General features: G+C 32.1%; 1 protein-coding gene across 3 annotated transcripts in view; it reads right to left on the bottom strand.

Annotated features, from left to right (window-relative positions):
- Window positions 1-5894: 5894 nt before the first annotated feature.
- LOC140669347 (nephrin) overlaps window positions 5895-19385 on the bottom strand; it is a 233444-nt gene continuing 219953 nt past the window's right edge. For 2 of the 3 annotated variants that reach the window (XM_072899116.1, XM_072899115.1), the window contains exons 12-15: window positions 13983-14246; window positions 9289-9528; window positions 7758-7870; window positions 5896-6303 (exon numbers count right to left, since the gene is read on the bottom strand). In XM_072899116.1, the coding sequence (XP_072755217.1) occupies window positions 6235-6303; window positions 7758-7870; window positions 9289-9528; window positions 13983-14246 (686 nt within the window). In that variant the 3' untranslated portion in view covers window positions 5896-6234. Of the gene's footprint in view, window positions 6304-7757; window positions 7871-9288; window positions 9529-13982; window positions 14247-19385 lie in introns of all 3 variants that reach the window. The other variant, XM_072899114.1, reaches the window with a different exon arrangement.

Below are 19385 nucleotides of genomic sequence, written 5' to 3'. Positions count from 1 at the left end.
AAAAACGTTTTGTAACAACAGATGTCGCCATTATATTTATTTTCGGTAGCTCGAAGAAGCGCTCTAGCGCCAAATTTATCATTGTATCTGTAAAAGTCTTCCGTTAACGACATCGTGTAAAATTCTGTTATTTATTATTTCTCGAACATTCTGTGAAATCAATAACAACAACGAAGGTAAATACAGTTGTGGAATTATTTAATATCAAAAATTAGTGCAAAAGAAATCTTAATTTTTTTATTATTTCAAGATTTGATCTTAATTTGAGAATTTACTGAGAGAGAGAGAGAGAGAGGGAGAGAGAGAGGGGGGGGAGAGAGAGAAAGAGAGACATGACTTTAGAAACTTAATTTGAAAAGGTAAGTTATACTGAAGTATTTCATGTCAAAAGTTAGAAAAGAACGAAGAACGATGACCACCGATCAAACTTTTATTAAAAAAAAAAAAAAAATTAAGTTTGTTGAAGAACGCAATCTTACTGATGTTCTCCATACTTAGATGAGCAACTTGTGTATAATGTGCTATATAACTTTTTTAATTCATCTACTTTCTGCGCACGTGTATTTTAGGAGTAGAAATCATATTTTAGCAGAATGAAATTATATTGAATGATAATGTTTAAACGAAATATAGGAAATATCTCAATATATGATTCTCTCTTTCCAAGTATTACAACTATTTATGAAATGCCATTCTTTAATTGAAATACCTGCAGGAAAATCAAAAATTTAGAGAGAGAGAGAGAGAGAGAGAGAGAGAGAGAGAGAGAGAGAGAGAGAGAGAATATCTAAAATTTTATTTTTAAATTTAAAAAATTTTTAAAATTTTAAAAATGTTAGCGAGAAATATTATATTAACAAATATTAAGATTTAAAAATTTTTTATCACATTAAAATATTAAAATACACTGGTTACGTGTGTTTATTAAAAAAATTTTTAAATATAATTAAATTAGATCCAATTGTTTTTCAAAATAAAATTTTTAAATAAAAGATAATATTTGACATCAATTAATATTGCAGCCGATTGAATTTTATTTTTGTTCTCTGTCATAAAAACATCACCGTGTCTCTTCATAAGTATGTAGTTTATTGTTAGATCTCTCTTTCTGAAAAATACGGTCAATTGGAGTTATTCGGAACATTTACATCAAGTTTTTCGAGAATCAAGGAGATTGAAACCTTTCAAAACTTTCCCCGAAATGTCCTTTGGTTCTTATTTGTTGAAAATATTTGTACCAGACATGCGAATGTAGTTCTGAATCTATTGACTGCAAATACTGAACAGGGCAAAGGCTGTAGAGCAAGATTGAGGATAGTGCTCTGGGTTGGATACAATGTCCGACGCAGAATTCAGGAGGGGTGAGGGACAAGGGGAATGGTTTGGAATTAATCAGTACCGGTCTTCGGTAAATAACCGTAACGAGGATCCTTCGGTCAACTCGCCGAGCTCTCTAAGAATTTAAGGAAAGACTGCACACACATACACACACACACACACCTACACACACCTACACACATACACACACACACGCCGAAAGACCGATAGATAATGAAGCTCGAGGTTTCCTGATAGCATTCGAGGAACGAGTAATTTATTTGGCAGGATAATGTTACCGTGTTTTCTTTAAGTGATATATATTCATGACTTATGTAAAAATTATATAAAAATTTATGGATTCCATAAAAAATAAAATAATAAAAATTCATATATTATATAAAAAATTATATTTGTCAAATAAAAAATTTCTCTCACTTACAATATCTTTTAAAAAAAAAAAAAAAAAAAAAAAAAAAAAATAAAAATTAAATAAGATTGATAAAACTTTATTTCATAAAATATTGAGCTTCTAATTTTCGAAACTTAGAGATTGTTTTTATAATTATTTACTATGCCGCTCCTCGTTTATTCTCTCAGATATCTCTCCCTATATCTGTTTATATTGAAAAATTTTTATAAATTCAAAATTGAGATACATTAAAGTTTTTCGTTTTCCGAGAGTTATTCTGAAAAGAGGAACTGTGAAGAGGTTAAAATGAAATATATTACATTTAAATATTTTGTTACATATTTTATTGAGAATATTTGATATCAATTACTAACCGTTTGACTAATTGGTAGAACGTAAATGAATAGGTGGTTATATATGGATTGTTTATCCGACTTGAAGTATAATTGATGTTCTATCATAGTAAATTTAATAAAATTATATTTCATGTTTTTTGAAATATTTTCACAAATTTTTGAAATATAATAATAGATAATAGATAAAGGTCTTCATTAAATTAAATTATTTATTTTATTAAATTATTTAATTAAAAATATTCATTATATAAATTAAACGTAATCTTTTCTTATGTTAATTATCAAATAATAAAACTATGTTAAAATAGTTAAAAATATAAATTATTTCAAAATAACATTACATTAAGAAATAATTATGTAGATTAATAAAATTTACAGTAATAATAAATTTATTATAAATATATATATATATATATATATATATATATATATATGACAAGTTCTTTCTTTAAACAATAAATTATTTAATAAAAATAATATTGATTATTTTAAAATAATATTTTTTTATTTTAAAATATGAATTATAATTATTACTTGTCTAATATATTAATAATTTCCTCTAATATATATTAATATATTGTGTATTAATTAATTTAATATATTATATATTAATAATTTATCATTAATAATGTTTTCTTAATCATTTTTAAATAAATAATAACTTTATTATATTTAATGTTTTCACTATACTTTTTGGGTTTTATTATTATGTTTACCATGTTTTATTATATTATATATTTTTACTAATTGATTATAATAAATTACAGGTGCAAAGAGCTACTTGATCAGCTAGCTGATCGCGTGATTCCTTGTTGAAAGCTTTTCTTATCCTCCCGAGAGACTAGCCCGAGGATGTGTCACTGTTCGATTATCGACACTGGGATTTTTCCGCGCGACATTCGTCGACTGCCTGATCCTGTAATCTCTGTGATAAGAAAATTTAGGAAAACCACATCTCTGGACGGACAGAATCAGGTAAGAGTAAATTACATCCTAAACTCTGCATCGATTTTGGAGATTTTAAGGGATCTTCCGAATGATGGACCATTGGTCCGCTGATTGTGTTGTACTGCAATAGAGATTGATAAACGCCGTCTTCAATTAGCGTGTGGTGCGCAACTCGCGTACTTCCACGTATATATAAATTATCTTTCGCCAGTTTTGAAGGAAACTTCGCCGACTTCCTCTCGCCGATGATTTATGTCCGCGTCGTTTAACAAAGTTTTTATTCGCGGTTGAAATTGTAAGGATGATTTATACGCATGCCGTGGATTTTGCAAGGTATTTCTTCGACATAAAAATGCTCGCGGTATTTGAAGGTTCGGCGCATTCGTATATGCAAAAGAATAAGGATACGTTCTTTTCAGAATGCTATGAATAGTACAGTGGTATAAACTTTTGCATAAGTGAAAGATTTTGAAATGTCCTTTAAAATATTGCAAATATATTTCACATACAAATAACATAATTTAAATAGTGTTTAATTTGTATTTTTTCGAAAGTATCACCAACTTTAAATTGAATCACTTTTTTATAAATATTTTTATAAATACTTGGCTAAAAATCAGCTTTTTAACATTGAGATGAACTTCAGGCAGTGCTTGTGCTTTCCGGGGCAGCGACTCGCGGCGAGATGTAAGTTGCAAACAGAGTTTTGAGTATGTAAATGTTCCCGCGGCAGACACTCGTGACGGTTGCTGAGCGAGTTTGTGCGAGCAAACTTAAACGGACTCGGCCAAACGTGAAATCATAAAAGTTTAGTTCTAAGATGTAACGGCAGAAGCAGAAGCGGCAGATATAGCAAAGCCAATGTCATAGTGTATTTTAAGCCGTAATCGCTCGAAGGATTAAACTCCCGCTCGAACCTTCCAAATTCGTTGTTTGAGTTTGGTCTTGATCCTCGCGCGACTTATACGTCTAACTCCTTCAGAAGAGTCGTCACCTCACGTGCGACTCAGGACATTCACCTCTATAGGATATTCTGACCCTTTCTATTTTTCGGATAAATTAGTCTATCAAATAAACATACATTTTTCACATAAGGGATAAAAATTGTCTTTCGAACAAAAGCCATAGTATAAAATTTTAATAATTATAAATGAAAAGGACTGCATTCTCGAGATACAACATCAATTGATGGAGATTTTAAAATTGCAATAATTTGTGGAAATATTTTAAGGAATTATTATTGCCATAATAGAAAAAATTGCATCTATTTTAAATATATATCTTTTAAATTTTTGTTTCACCTTATTAAAGATTATGCTCTATAACAAATAGATAAAATTTGACAGCAAACAGTCGCATGTACATATATATATATAGAATTCACGTATCTATTAACTGGTAATCAATTAATCGAAACTACTGAAAAACTTTCTGTTACTACTATACTTTTTATCACATATTTTTATCCGCTGTCATTCCGATACAAGTAAAGGCAGATAATACATAAACGTAGATCGAAGCAGAGTAAAGAGAAAGTGGAGAGGAGGATAGTGCATGCAAATGGCAGACGGTGCACTTTGCATCTCCAATGGGCAATTACGTGCTCAGTTTAAAATACAGCCTGAAATTCAGCCACTTTAAAGTGCTATATTCCAACAAATCCCACGATATATCGTAAATTCACTGTCATTCGTTGGACGTAAAAGATATAAAAATATTTTTTCTCATAAGACATTATAACATTATATATATAAAAATTCTATCGTTAAAAATATTTTAAAACAAATTTATCCACAAACATATATATGTATAGAAAATTAACAAATTGAAGTTAAAATTAAGCGGGAATAATTAAAGCAATTTCTATTGTTCGTCTAAAAGTTTATTAGTTTTGAAATCTAATTTCCTATATTCTATGTACCATAATTTAGAAATATTTATATTTTAATCTATATTAAAAAAACTTGGTTAAAATGATAAACAATGTAATATGTACAATCTCAGAATTCTAAATATAATGTTCCATGCAAACTAACGCTATATCATGAGTAGCTGAACTACAGCAATAATTCCGCGTATTTAACGGCAATGAACCATCAAGACAGTTCAACGAGAAAATAAAAGGATTGAAGAAGAGCTCCCAGGAGAGAGACGTGTACAAGGAGATTCTTGCTTCACAGCCAGGAAGAGCGGCATGAAAAGAGACCGAGAAGATGCTGCTAGTTCCTTGCCGCGATGCAGTTATGCTTTATGCGATTTACTTCGTGATGCCGCTCTCGTTGCGCTTTTCTTTGCAGGATAACGCGTACACGCCACACTGTCGCCGCCCGCAGGAAGAAAACGTGTATTGCCCTATAAAAGCGGCAAAAGAGAGGAGAACCTTTGAATAAGTAGATAACTTCGCGCGTTTGTGTAAGATAAACGCCAGATTTTCCACGCGATCTCACTTTACAATTTACGAGACTAATACCTCTTTGAAAAATTCGATGTCAGATTTTCCTGCAAAAAAACTTTAATCTATAGTTTTCCACAAATTTAAAAAAAATTGAATTGTAATGCACAAGATAAGATCAGATTGAAAAATCTAAAAGTCGTATTCATAAAAAAAATAGATATACAAAATAAAAATAAATCATAAATATATTTAAAATTTCACATAAATTCGACAACGAATAAATAATCATATATGTTACAAAATTTTTTTCTACGAGTTTTAATCAAATCTATTTATATGTATAGTAATTCTTACAATTAGATAAAAAATCCATTGTTTATTATTTCACATCCTATTGCTTCGCGAAATATTGATAATAATATATACTCTTGTGAAAAAAATAAATTGTATACCTGCAAGAATGATAAAAATGGTGATGCATCGTCGCGGGCAAGAATGAGACTCAGCATAGAAAGGGTATAACACGAAATTGATGTGTTTTATTTATATACAATATTTACAAAGGCGTAGTGTGAATCGAGTGGCTATATAAATGTCTTTGGTACGCTTAAACGCGCGCAGAAGCGTGTGGCTTCACCTCCTTCATCTCCCAGTCTCCATCAGCCATGGTCCAGGGGTCTTCTATACCCTGTTGAACGATAGTCGACGATCTGGAAGTTAGACGATGCAGCAGACGTCTGGATCTTCCCGTCCATCCGTCTAGAACGCCGCCCACTTCTCTTAATGTCCCACCCGGTGTTTGACCCTTAGATGCAGCTCTCCTGAATACTCCTGCTGATCGACTCCGAGTGCGGCCTTTGGAGACTGTAGAATGTCTGAAGTAGACCGAGACGAAAATAAAGTGAAAGAGAAAGTAATAAATGGAAGATTTAAAAAAATAAAGTTATCACCGATAAAAGAGATTTGTTACAGTTGAACAAGAAATATTTTGAGGTGATTTAAGATTTACGTTTTACATAACAATTTACAATCAGCAGAATTTTGTAAACAAAATTGTTAAAAATTTTATTTAAAATATTTTATTTTTAAAGTTACATTTAAAAAATGAAAAAACATGCACGAAGTATTCGTACACCATGATATTATTGCAATTTGATATGATACTACGACGATCTACTGCTAGATTGAATCGAATTCATAAGATATGTCTACGGTTAAGGTTAAAAGACCTGTCCCGATGGAGATACGATACCACTTAGAAAAATGTAGAGACGACGATCGGGAATTGAATTCAATTTATATATTTGCAGAAAATTTTTCTTATTTACTTGGACTAGCATGAAATTTTTATAGCGAGTACTTTTATGATATTTTTATAGTACTACAGAATAATATATACATATGTGTCGCCGACGACGAATCTCACGAATTTTCGATACGATAGCGAAAATCCAAATTGAAAAGTACATTTTTGAATACACAAATCGTACTACAATCATTACTCATTGGACGCAAATTGGATTCTCTAAAAATAAATTACATCAAGTTTTTGTGAGAAATTTACATTTCATAAAATATAAAATTTACATAATTATCGACATCGCAGTGAAGTGATATTTCCAAGAAAAGATAGCGGAAAGAAATGTGTTTTGCAACTTTAAATATTGCAGCGTATTTTTAAAACAATTGTTAGTAACAAATAAATCGCAATACTCGACACAATTATATATTCTTTCCACATTCAAAATAAACGCGTCATACACAACGGAAACGTTTTCTCGTTTACTAAATCTGACTCACAAGAAGACGATAAGCGAAATCGTAAAGCAGATCGGATCAAATTCGAAAGTGGTTTTCTGTGTTCGGGATTATTGGAAGACATATATGCAGGTATATTCGTTCAACCTAGATTTCTTTGAATCAGAGGTTTTTCTCAAATTCTGTAATTTCATGCTTTTTTTAATATTTAAAATTTCTTACGTTCTTTCTTTTATTACTTTAAACAAAATATTACATAGACATTTGGGACTGATATATATAAAAATATAAAACTTTTTAATTACGTTGATGAAAAAACTTTGCTATTGTATATTTTAAGATAAATTAAATCTTTTCACAACAATTGTCCTTCATCAAATGATTAGAGGTAAATATCGGAAAATTTAATCATCACAATAATACAAAATTCCAAATAATTTTTACACATTATTTTCACCATTAAATTTCGTTTCGGGAAATCTTTTATTAATATTTAAAAGCATTTCAATTTTTCTCTTAAGACGAGCTGGCCTTTAGAATTTAGAAACTAGTACTTTATCAGATTACTCACGTTCGGTGATGCTCTCGGATAATCTGAATCTTCTAGGACATCATGGGACATCTCACGTCCTTCCAGTTGACGTGGTCTTCGTGGCAGAGACCCGTAACGAGGAAGCTTTCTGTCTGAAAGAAGTCCCGGGACGGATTTAGCGTCAATCGTATAATCGGTTTGAAGTAAGCCTGTGGATTTCACAAAGTATTTTGAACTTCTCTCTCAGTGGCAACTTTAGCAACTTTAACTTGCTCTTCCTTTTCACGAGGCGGTACTCTCGATTGCTCCTTACTGTTTTGTTTGCGAGAGCCGAAAGTTTTGCGGCTTGCGAAGGGAAATTGGAGAAGCCCGGGAGCATCGGGAAAGGTGGGGAAAACTCCTATTTCAGACATTGCGGGAAAACCGAGAAACCGCATTCGAGAGTTTATCGATAACAATAGAAAAAATAGTGAAACATGCTCTTATTCTTTGAATAAGCTGTACTTGCTATCTAAGTAGAGAATACTTTATTCGAAGCATGTCGTTATATTATCAAATTATTTTGATTCGACTGCTACTAAATTTTATGAAAAATACTGAATATATAATTATTAAATTTTAATTTTAATTATTATAAGTAGATTTACTTAACTTAAACTATTTATTTTACAGGATTTTATTTTCACACTTGTTTCACGAACACGAAATTATGAGTTCAATGTAGTTACTTTTTATATCTTAATGCATATATTTAATTCTAGTTAAATATTAATTAAAGTATAATAGCAAATGCGTTACATTTTCAATTTGAAGATCTAAGATTGTGATCTAAAATCGCTTCGCGAAACACTATTGCCTATTTAGAAACTTCCTATATAGATATGATCCTTTCCCGCATGGATTACAGAATGCATACGTATTCCTGCGTGTATACATACATGCATATGCATGTATTTCCATACTACGCATGTATGCATATGCCGATACGCCAGAGCTGTCTGTGTACCATATGCGCAATTTTCTTGAGAGTACCATTAATGCACGCTATCCTGTCTAAGGCAAAACCCGATATTCTTGAAATCCTCGTATAAATGCGGCAGTTTCATCAGTCTAAGTAGAAATTCACCGAATGAGATGGCCGATTATACCCGGACGATATGCCTTCGGTTCTTTCTTAAAGGGGCGCTTGTAAGATTTAAATGGTAAATCCCTATCTCAACGTTTTGTAATTTGACGTGGTGAATTTTTTCACAATGCTTTAAGACCATTCTACTAACTGTAAAAAGTAAACGAATTAAAAGAGATTTAGACAGGATTTTGTTTCATAAAATTATAAATCTGCTTCAAAATTCTGAGATTTATCCTTCTTTATCCATTTAAATTTTTTATCGATTTACATCAGGCAAAGTTAATACACTGCAAAATTAAAAATAAATAAAAAGAGAAAATTTATACTGTCTTAAAATTTTCATCTATGAATCAAATTTCTGCATGTCTCTTTTAATCCATCTATATATTTTACATGGGAATTTTTTTCATCAATGAAACACAATTCATTGAGCAAACTTACCGGTGAGGTGATTGGTCAAGGCCGTCGTGGGTATAAGATCCGGATTGCCATCCTCCTCCTCGCCTTTTCCCGCGAAAGTCGCGATGCTAGGCTGCTGCGGCGGTTTCGGCTTCGCCGGGGTAGCTGCGTGCCTCCTCCAAAGTGCCATTAGTACACCAGTCACGATTAACCCCAAACCGGTCGCTGTGCCACCAAGTCCAATCAAGATCGGTGACATATCGACCGAGGATGTCGATTCGCCTGTAAACGAAATCTCTACTCTAGTCCCGCCAGTCTATAAATAATGTATCTCATGCGGTGGCAATCTCCTTCTGGCAACTCTTATGTAATAGACTTGTGTCAATCTAGAGATGCGTTTTATATATCTATCTGTAATATGTTATACAGAAAGAAATTAAAAAATATATTTTGTATTTATTATATAATGTGATCGTTACATATTATCATTGCTGGAATCATTACTATCTTGCTAATCGCGTCCCTGACAAATTACTATTACTATCACAATATCAATTGTCAGAGGAAATATTTCCTTTCATACATCAATCCTTCTTTCCGTAATTAATTAATATTGCACTTATATATATATTTGGAAATTTTTATTCTTTGACGTATGCTTTTGTCAAAGTTAATGTCCTCTCTTCGACTCTGAATAATTACATTTCTCTTTCAGTTTCTCTCAATCAATCATTCTATCTATCTGCCTATTTTAACGTCTGTTCCTACTGCGTTCCTTCTTCTTGATAAATTGTTACATTCGCGTACGTACGCCTGCTTAAGATTTCGCACAGTGGCTGCGGTCAGCCACGGATCAGACACAACGGAGTGTTCCAATTTACCTGTCCGACATCTCTCGTTCTCGGCAGGCTCGTGCGGACCTTCGTCGGCACGAGCCGTAATCTGTTTCCAATTAAGGCACGGCGTTGGAGTCGATCGTTTCGAACTTCGTGGCAGGTTGCATTACGGTGGCCTAACGCTGCGGCTGATTTGTGAGTCGTTCGCTTTGCGAGGTGCAAGAACAGGCGAGAGAGGAGAGAGAAAGGGAGGAGAGAAGAGGAGGAGGATGAGAGAGACAGAGATAGAAGGTCTGAGAGCAGCGGATTAGGAATAGCTCCGGTTCTGTGGGAAACGACGCGCCCGACGCCCGCGTCGTTTCCGCGCCGTCGTTAATCATTCGGCTTTAAACCGCGGAACGGGTGTGCGTATACGTGTGCGAGAACGTGTACCGGGCGTCCTAAAATTACTGCTCTTCTTCGGTGAAAGCTCTTTCTCGCAAAGCTGATTCTCTTGGTAAAAATCTCACCAGCAGTAATTATTTCTGCAACTTGATTCTCAAAAGGCTAATGTTTTTAAATTTTGAAATAATACACATCGAAAGATAAGCCTACAAAACTAAGCTTTTAATTGTCTATATGTAATTTATTTTTACATATCGGAAGAAATTCGGTCGCAACGTATAATTATAAAATTCGAAAAAATTAAAATGTATTAATATAAATTCTACTGTGCTTTCTGTAATTATGGAAATATTTATATTTCCATCAAGTCGTATTGAACTTTTTACGCGACTTTTACGAGAAACAGAATAGTACTTTAAAAGATTTTAATTGTAACGTAATTTGAAAGTTCAGAAGTATCCTATATAACATTTAGCACTTTGTGATAGCTAAAATCTTTTATGAAGATTCTGTTAAAGTCCGCTTGAAATTAACCAAAGATTCTAGATACGACACGTTTGCAGTCAGAGATTACCTAGGATATACCGGGGCTACTACTATTCCAATTTTTTAATCAAAGAAGTTTGTTTTATGATCTTTAAAAGTTTCCAACATTAAATATCTTGATAATTAAATCTCAAGTCAAAATTTTGAAATTAGACAGATGAATATTATTATTTCTAGCAGTGTAATTTTTTAAATCCATTCGAAATCCTTTTCCTTTAATTGCTTAAAATATAAAAATTACTAGTATCTCAAGGTTTTCGTTAATGAAAATTAGATTAATCGAAGTACAATTTTCAGAGCACTCGATATAAATTGCGAGTATCGTAGCGAGGGTTGTAATTCGATCGCCTTGTAAACAGGCATCCATTGAAGTTGCGCGTCGCATCGGCACGACGCAAACAACCGGCTAGCTAATTTGTTTCCAATTAACAATCAAGTTTCAGTTAAATGCTAATTAACAAAGCACAAAGTGCGTTTATTCTCCGCCATTGGTTGCGAGGCATAATTGAATGCGAACGAAGCATCGAGGAAACGCATTAAAGGAAGGACCTATCACGGATCGAAGAGAACACGCTCTTTCTATCCCGTAGCAGTAACAAAAGACCGCATCCTTTTACGTCCTTTTATGTTAAAACGAGACCGTGACGACCTGTGTCCTGCTTTCATGATATTCGCTACTGATAGTCGACGATCCTCTAAATTACGGAAGAATGAGGGTATTTAAATACGATGCCATTTTTTTCCATCTGACGTGAAAAAAGCTAAAATACAATTAAATATAAAAAGCTTTAAATATATCAGTTTTTTAGAATTTAATTTTTTTCAAATTAATTATTACTCAAAATTTTTTAATTCGCAACGTGATGTTTTCTTGATAAGTTTTTCCTTAAATTTTAGAATCTGTTTATCAATTAATTTCAAGTAGAATTTATAGATATTAATACATTTTAATTTTTTCGAATTTTACAATTATACGCTGCGACCGAATTTCTCCTGATATGTAAAATAAATTACATATATGCAAAAGCTTACATGATTTTGTAGGCTTATCTTTATCGTATCTCTGTGATTTTTTATCCGTAAATTAACGAAAGCGATCACTTTCGATTAGAGAATCATCCTTCTAACGGGTGTTAAGAAAATAGAAAGGAAAGCCGGCGCGATGCAAACGCGGCGGAAAGCAGAATGCATAATAATGGCTCATAAATTTTGACGCTCATAAATTTTCCGCGAGGGTCGATCGCGCATGTTTCAGCGAAACCGGCAACCAGCTCGACCATGGCTGACCTCGTGTGCGCGCGCCTGACTGTTCAACAGGGATCATTTGCATGTTGCCGCTAGCATTTCCGGTTGAGATGGCGTCACAGCCATTCAAATTGAAGGGTAGAACTTAACACGCTTGTTCCTCAAATATGCAAACAGAAGCAAGAAGAACGCGAATCTGTAAATTATCGGCGTTTTAGCCGATAATTTTTTGACGAATAATATATTTTTATAATATATGAAATTTTTGCAGAAATTTTGTAATATGTGATTTCGATATTCTTCTAGTATTTTATGATTGCACATGTGGAATGTATGGAAAAAGATTTTTTTAGCTTTCATAATTTTTAAAATTTATTTTAATCTTATGTATCACATACACACATTTATTCACATTATTGTATAATTTATGTTAAATTTAATTTATATTTTTTAATATTTACATTTATTTATATAATGTATATATTTAATAACGTAAATGCATGTTAAATTCTACCACTTTTCTGTAACAATCACATTTTTTGTGTCTCTTGTTTTAATAGAAAAAAATTCTATGGATTGTGAACATCTGGAATGCGAGCGCACTATTTTTATTAGAACATGTTCGTTTGCAATCTTTTGTGGTCAAACAAAGCGGAATTCTTCATCACTGTAATTTCTACAGTGGACACTTTTTATCGAACACTTTTTTTAAATACGGAAGTTTAATACACAGAAATCGGTATAGTGCAGATTCTCTTGTGCAGTATGGTATTTTTACCACACATCGTATTTTTGCTACCGAAGAGAATAACAGGCGAACGGCCAGCTAGCCGATCGATAAGCTGCGATTTGACGTGAACGTCAGTTCGCCGGGAGTTGAAAACGGAATAAAGGATGCACAATGAAAACGAGAAAAAAGATTTTGCTTCTAGTGCGGATATACGTGATATCGATTTCATACACTCATGATTATTTGCATCATCAATGAAAGAATTAAGAAAAGGCTTTTGCTGAAATTTCCCTAGAGTTGTTCTCCATAGATTTTTACCTATGCATAATTTATGAGCTTTTTACCATGTAAACTATATGAACTATGCAAAATACTATGCATGTAGAAAAGAATTTATTTTGTATTTTAATGCTTTTTTGCCGTAGCGTCAAAAAAGGCATAATTATAATTTAAGAACAAATATTTTTAATGAAATATTCATTTTCATATGTCAATAATATAGGTAATAATAATATTAATAAGTACGCTATTTTCTCATTAATTTTTTTCCTTCAAATCGGTTTATATAACACATATATTTATAATTCTAATTATTGTTTTTATGTATCTTTTTATTTTTTTAAATATATCAAGTTTTGATGGTCGATATAATCGAAAAATATACCATAAAGATGGCAAATTATTGAAAGTCCTCGTTTCAAACAAATAAAGATTAAATTTTAATTGTAATTTGATCTACTTTCTTTTCGTATTTGTAATTTTAACTCTATAGAAGGAGACAAATAGTCGATCAAAACAATATTAAAATTTGATATTAGTAGGATCAGATTCTTATTCTTCAGCAAATACTCATTTTTTTTTGCGGACTGCATTATCAATTACCAAACACTCAATGTAAAATCTGGGTCATAGCCCTTTACACTGCGCACGAGCGAGTTATTTCTTTGTTCACTACCTTGTGATGATAGTCATGATTGGATTTGACGGAAACTTACCGGTAAACTTGGCTACTCCTTTCAAGACGACCTCTATGGCATATGGTTCGCTAGAACCTTTCGCGTTTACTGCGTAAAGGGCGACCTTTGCTGTCTTGTGCATTGGGAACTCCCAGTAAGGGCTCGGAGATTCTAGACGTTGTTTGCCTACGATGGCGACGAATTTCTGCGGCAGACCACCGTCGTATCCCTCGACGCAGGATATCCTCACCCAGGAACCGTTCAGGTTATAGGTGGTGCAGTTCTGCAACGGGTAAGGTCTGCCTGCGAAGAAGATGTGGCTTTGGAGATCGTGAGAGCAGAGAGAAAGAGAGAGAGAGAGAGAGAGAGAGAGAGAGAGAAAAAACAAGAGAAAGATTGTGGTATCCGATTAGAGAGAGAAGACTCTCAAAAAAGGAAGTACAATTCATTTTTCAAATAAGTTTATTTTCTTCTCGTTTCGTCTTTTGTTCTTGCCTTCTATTCTCTACGAGAGATCTTCCTAACTTTTACCTCTCGGAGCTCTCTTACGTATTTTATATAAGAATGTACACAAATAGAGAAAATAAAAAATAATTATTTCAATGACAGGGTAGATTTGAAAAGAAAATTGAAATATTAATTTATTTATAGCAATTGGTATAAATTAGTAGATGAATTACAATTAACAGTAATACTACTTATACAACTTTTTTTTAATTAAACCTTTTTACATTCTGAAATATATATATTAAAAATACAGTGAATATAAAACATGAAGAAAAAGTTACTTGGCATAATAAAATGTGGAGATAATATTTTGCAAATGAAAAAAATATCAAATTTGTAGATAAATCACAGTAAAATCAATCCTCAGACAAACATGTTGCCAACGTTATTTTTCATATTTACAAAAATAAATAGAAACATTTGATACAATATTTGATAAAATAACAAACAGTAACAATTTAATAAAAAAAACATTTTAAAACATGTTTTTCGTAATATAAACATTCAATATGGTCATGGTTTACGTATATTTATGTCTGTTATTATCAAAGACATCTATTGGATAATTATAACATATATAAACAGACATAGTCGTCAGTCTAGAATATTATAGATATTTTGGTTATTAGTAAATGTAATTAGTGCAATTAAAATTCTTTTGTTTAATCAACAAAATTCTTTTTATGTTATTTTTCTTCGATATAGTTAGATTCGTTCAATATATTTTTCAGTCTTTTTCACTTAGTTTAATATTTTTGTTATATTTCCATTTTATGAGAGAGAAATCGTTCCAATATATTATAAATTTGTCTTCTTATCTTTATCTTTTTTTTATGAGGAAAGTTTAAGCCGCTACAAGAGCGCCAAAATTGCAATTCTGACGATATGAAAAAAATGAGAGAGCGCGCGTTTCACAAATTTCGCTTTATTACTCGGCGAAAATTACGGCGCGTTTTTAAGGCAATAAGATTATATTATATGCGAAACCGTTATTATCAGCTACGTCGGTGTTGCATTAGCCGAGAATCTATATTGTACACAAGCGCGATTAAAAGATTTCATTGTCAGCCATTATATATCGTTTTATAGGTTTTTGCGTTATAAGAATTCATAAATTAACAATCAGGCTGACTCTTGGCAAAATTTTCTCGTAAACATATAATGATGCGTCAGAGTGTTGCAACCTCTAATACCGTAATCCTTTTAAAAAATAGAGGCTCAGCATATGCAGTCCATTTTTATATTTTCTCAGTTTTAATTTCCAAGTTTATAACATTTGTAATATCATATAATGTAATATAAGAAATATAAATAATACATGGAGAGATGAATTTTGAACCGCAATGCAACTAGGATACTTTTTCCTTAAGAACAAAAGTATAGAGATAAGGATGAAATTACGGATTTTTCTCTCCTGAATTTTCCAGCATCGCAGCCGATGCGAGATTCTTTCAGTTGTTGCGAGTTGTGAGTGCAACAAGAAGAAAAACACGAAAGATCATTGTGTGTCTTGCGGACGCATGTCCTGCCATTATTACACGGTTCTACTGCATTTATTTTCGCCGCGTATCGCGCAATTGCTTTTGCCATCGCCTAATCTCTTGGAAAGTGCAAAACGGAAGAAAATAGCCCGAAAGAAGAGAGGGAGGCTAATAGCACCGTCGTTGTTCACAGACGCTGGCTATGGATTAAAGCGACGGTTTAAGGCGCTTATTTTTCGTCATCTGCTTTATTATCCATGCTCATATCGCGCGTGTAACTCGAGACCGCCATTTCGTTCTCAAGGGGAAAAATACGGAAATTTATAATTATCTTCCGTTTTTCACGAATACAAAATTACATTAGACTTAAAGAAAAGTTTATTAAAACTATATAAATAAAAAAAGAATATTAATTCTTTTATGTCTTTTCAATCGCGCATTTTTTGACAGATATATATGTCAAGAAAAATTTCATACAATGTATTCTTTATTTATTATTATGTTTAAGTTTCAACATTAACGTTCTATATTTATTTTAATTAATTTAAATTCTTATTTAACCAATATTAACTTGACACATTTAAACTTAATATTTATTATAAAGTTTAATTAATTGTTGAATTATTATACAATATTTATATGCATATTATTTATAACTCTCTAGATTGACTTAATATATCTTTTTTAATCTGTCAAACAAAATTTATCAAAAAAAGAATAGAAAAAAAAGGAACTCTACAATTAATAATTCAATTAAGAACACTTGCGCATGACATTACCAAATGATACTACCGAGAAAAATATTCAAGTTTTAACAGAGTTGTCTAACACCATATCGCAATTGTAGTATTATATGTTCTGCTCGTTAGAAATTATCTTCAACTTATATTTAGAAAAATATTACAAGGTATCACTATATTGTTTTTATCCTTATAAATTCTTTGACCTATTTAAAGTTTATTTTTTCCATTTGAGAAAATAAGACAAAAAGGCATGTGACAGTTTTGGGACGTCATGCATTTACAACCACAAATTTATAACCACTGCAGCTGAGAGCACTCACGACGAATCGAGGTCGATTTTATCACTTTGTCTCTCTGAAACCGCCTTAACGCGGAGATTAAATCGAGAGACTTGCTAACATGTGGCTCTTGTTTACGATCTCTTAAGGATCTTACGGGAGAACGGTGCATCAACGAGGAATAACGGGTATATATCACCTCGCATCATTATTTCAATTAAATCACCGAATATTCGCGTTAGTAAAAATTAACGTCATTGTTTGCATTCGACAAGAATGTTCGCAAATCATGATATTGATGGTTGGAGGTTTAAAAAGTAAAATAATATCAATGTGGTTTTTTATTCCCGCTGATATTTACATTTCAAACTCACAATCGCTCTCTAAAATTGGACTTATTCAATGCTGTATCGTGAATTAAAACAGATAAAAAAGGTGTAAAATTTTATGATTTTAAAAGCGTAAAAAAAGCCTGAAAAAAATAACGAAAGTTTCATCATTTTCATTACTTTCAGTTTCTCGAATCAATGAATCGTTTAAATTGAAATGAAAGAGTTCTAAACAATTTTTCATGTATAATCTACAGCTATGTGTACATTGTTCAATAGACATTTTTTTTATACACTATATTTATTATATACATACGTGCGGATAAAATTTATATTTATGTAGATAATATTACGAGATTATCGATCAATATCGACACGTGATCATTAAACATTGACGAGAAATGCCGTGCGTGGAAAAAACTGCGTATTCGGTAATTATATAAGGAATACATTGGATCGATATACGAAATAAATTATATGTCCAATTACCGCGAGCGGGCGGGTCATAGTATAGCCGATGCGGTAAAAGTATAGTCCGCGGAGCTTCCGGTGAACTAAAATCGATTTGGTTGTCCGTCTGACGAAGCGATATTGCAGCCCGTCGAAAACACGGGGAACCATGACTGCGGAACGGACAAGACTTTTCCGGTCCGACACGAGGATTCAGGAACCAGCACGACGGCGACAGCGGTGGCGGCACGACAGGCGTTATACCTCGTAATGAACATATTCAATTACGGTTTTCATTAAATTCCCGCAAAAAAGCGCGCGACCAACGCGGGCGAATTTCAACGTGGCATCTCTCGTTGTGCAACGTCCCCGCGTTTCTCCTTTTCTTTTCCCTTTTTTTTCCCTCCTTGTTTTTCTTCCTCTCTTTTTCTTAATCCTCGCGACTTTTCTCGTCAAATTTTCGCAGATCGTGACGCGAGTGAAAAAGCGCATATGTTTGCCATCGCAATTTTTAATTCGACTTATGTATTAATTCCGTTCTTATAATAGCAAGCTTTAATAATAATATATAATAAAAAATATGATGGCTGTTAAAATATCTTCCAAGGAGAAGCTGATTTCAAATACTTGGTAAACGAATCTGCATTTTAGAATTTCGTTGTAATGAATAAGCCGTATATTTGCAAATACGTAATTGACAATATTGAATTTCGAAAAGCTGGCAAGATTGGTTTGCAAATATTATCCCTTCGCGATGTATAGGTTAACGTGGTCAGATTATAATATGGTTTTACGGGTATTATATTACTTGATTATAAAATTAATTAAGAGACGGCTTTAATTACGTGCTATAAACTGCTAAATTATTCTGGTGCAATAATAGTTATATTTCCACTAATTATGAATTAATGTTTGTACACAATATAATAACAATGAACACACATATACAATGAATACACGGAACAGAATAACAATTGATAATGAAGAGCAATCAGTTGGGACATATTGCGAATAGATAATATTGTCGTACTTTGGACGCATGTTCACCGTTTTGTAAATAGTTAAATACATTAAGCATGCTGTTTTAACTTTAAATGGCTCTTTCGCGACTAGCAGACGTATACGAAAATATGAAAAATAAACCATCAGTATTATTTAATGTTTGCGAACGCGGTATAGTATTTAAAAATTATTATTTACTGCAAGAAAAATATTTTCAAACCAACGAACGTAAAAAGTTTACACACATCAAATTGTCTGCTGCGTTATTTATTTTCCAATTTAAATAAAAATTGGACGGAGAAAAACGATCATGAATTTTAATTAATATGAGAAGATATTACAGTCGCAAAGACGAATCTTATATTTCTACCTTTGATAAATATTAGATATAAATGTCTATTTAAAAAATGATATTTTTATACTATCGAATATATGTGTACAGTTGTCGTATCAAGAATTATTCCAACAAATAATTTTTTAGCAAAAACTACACTATTGAATATTTGTTGTGTACTGATAGTTTATAGATTTTGTAAATCCGCTTCGTTATTTTTTTACGCATATGTTTTTTCGTTTAATAATGCTTTGAGTTATATAAACAAATATAAAGTTAACAAATCAGATTTGACATAAAAATTGAGCTTATTGTTAG

The sequence above is a fragment of the Anoplolepis gracilipes genome, chromosome 9 (assembly GCF_047496725.1).
Source record: "Anoplolepis gracilipes chromosome 9, ASM4749672v1, whole genome shotgun sequence".
Taxonomy (NCBI): Eukaryota; Metazoa; Arthropoda; class Insecta; order Hymenoptera; family Formicidae; genus Anoplolepis; species Anoplolepis gracilipes.
This window is presented reverse-complemented; position numbering and strand designations above follow the sequence as displayed.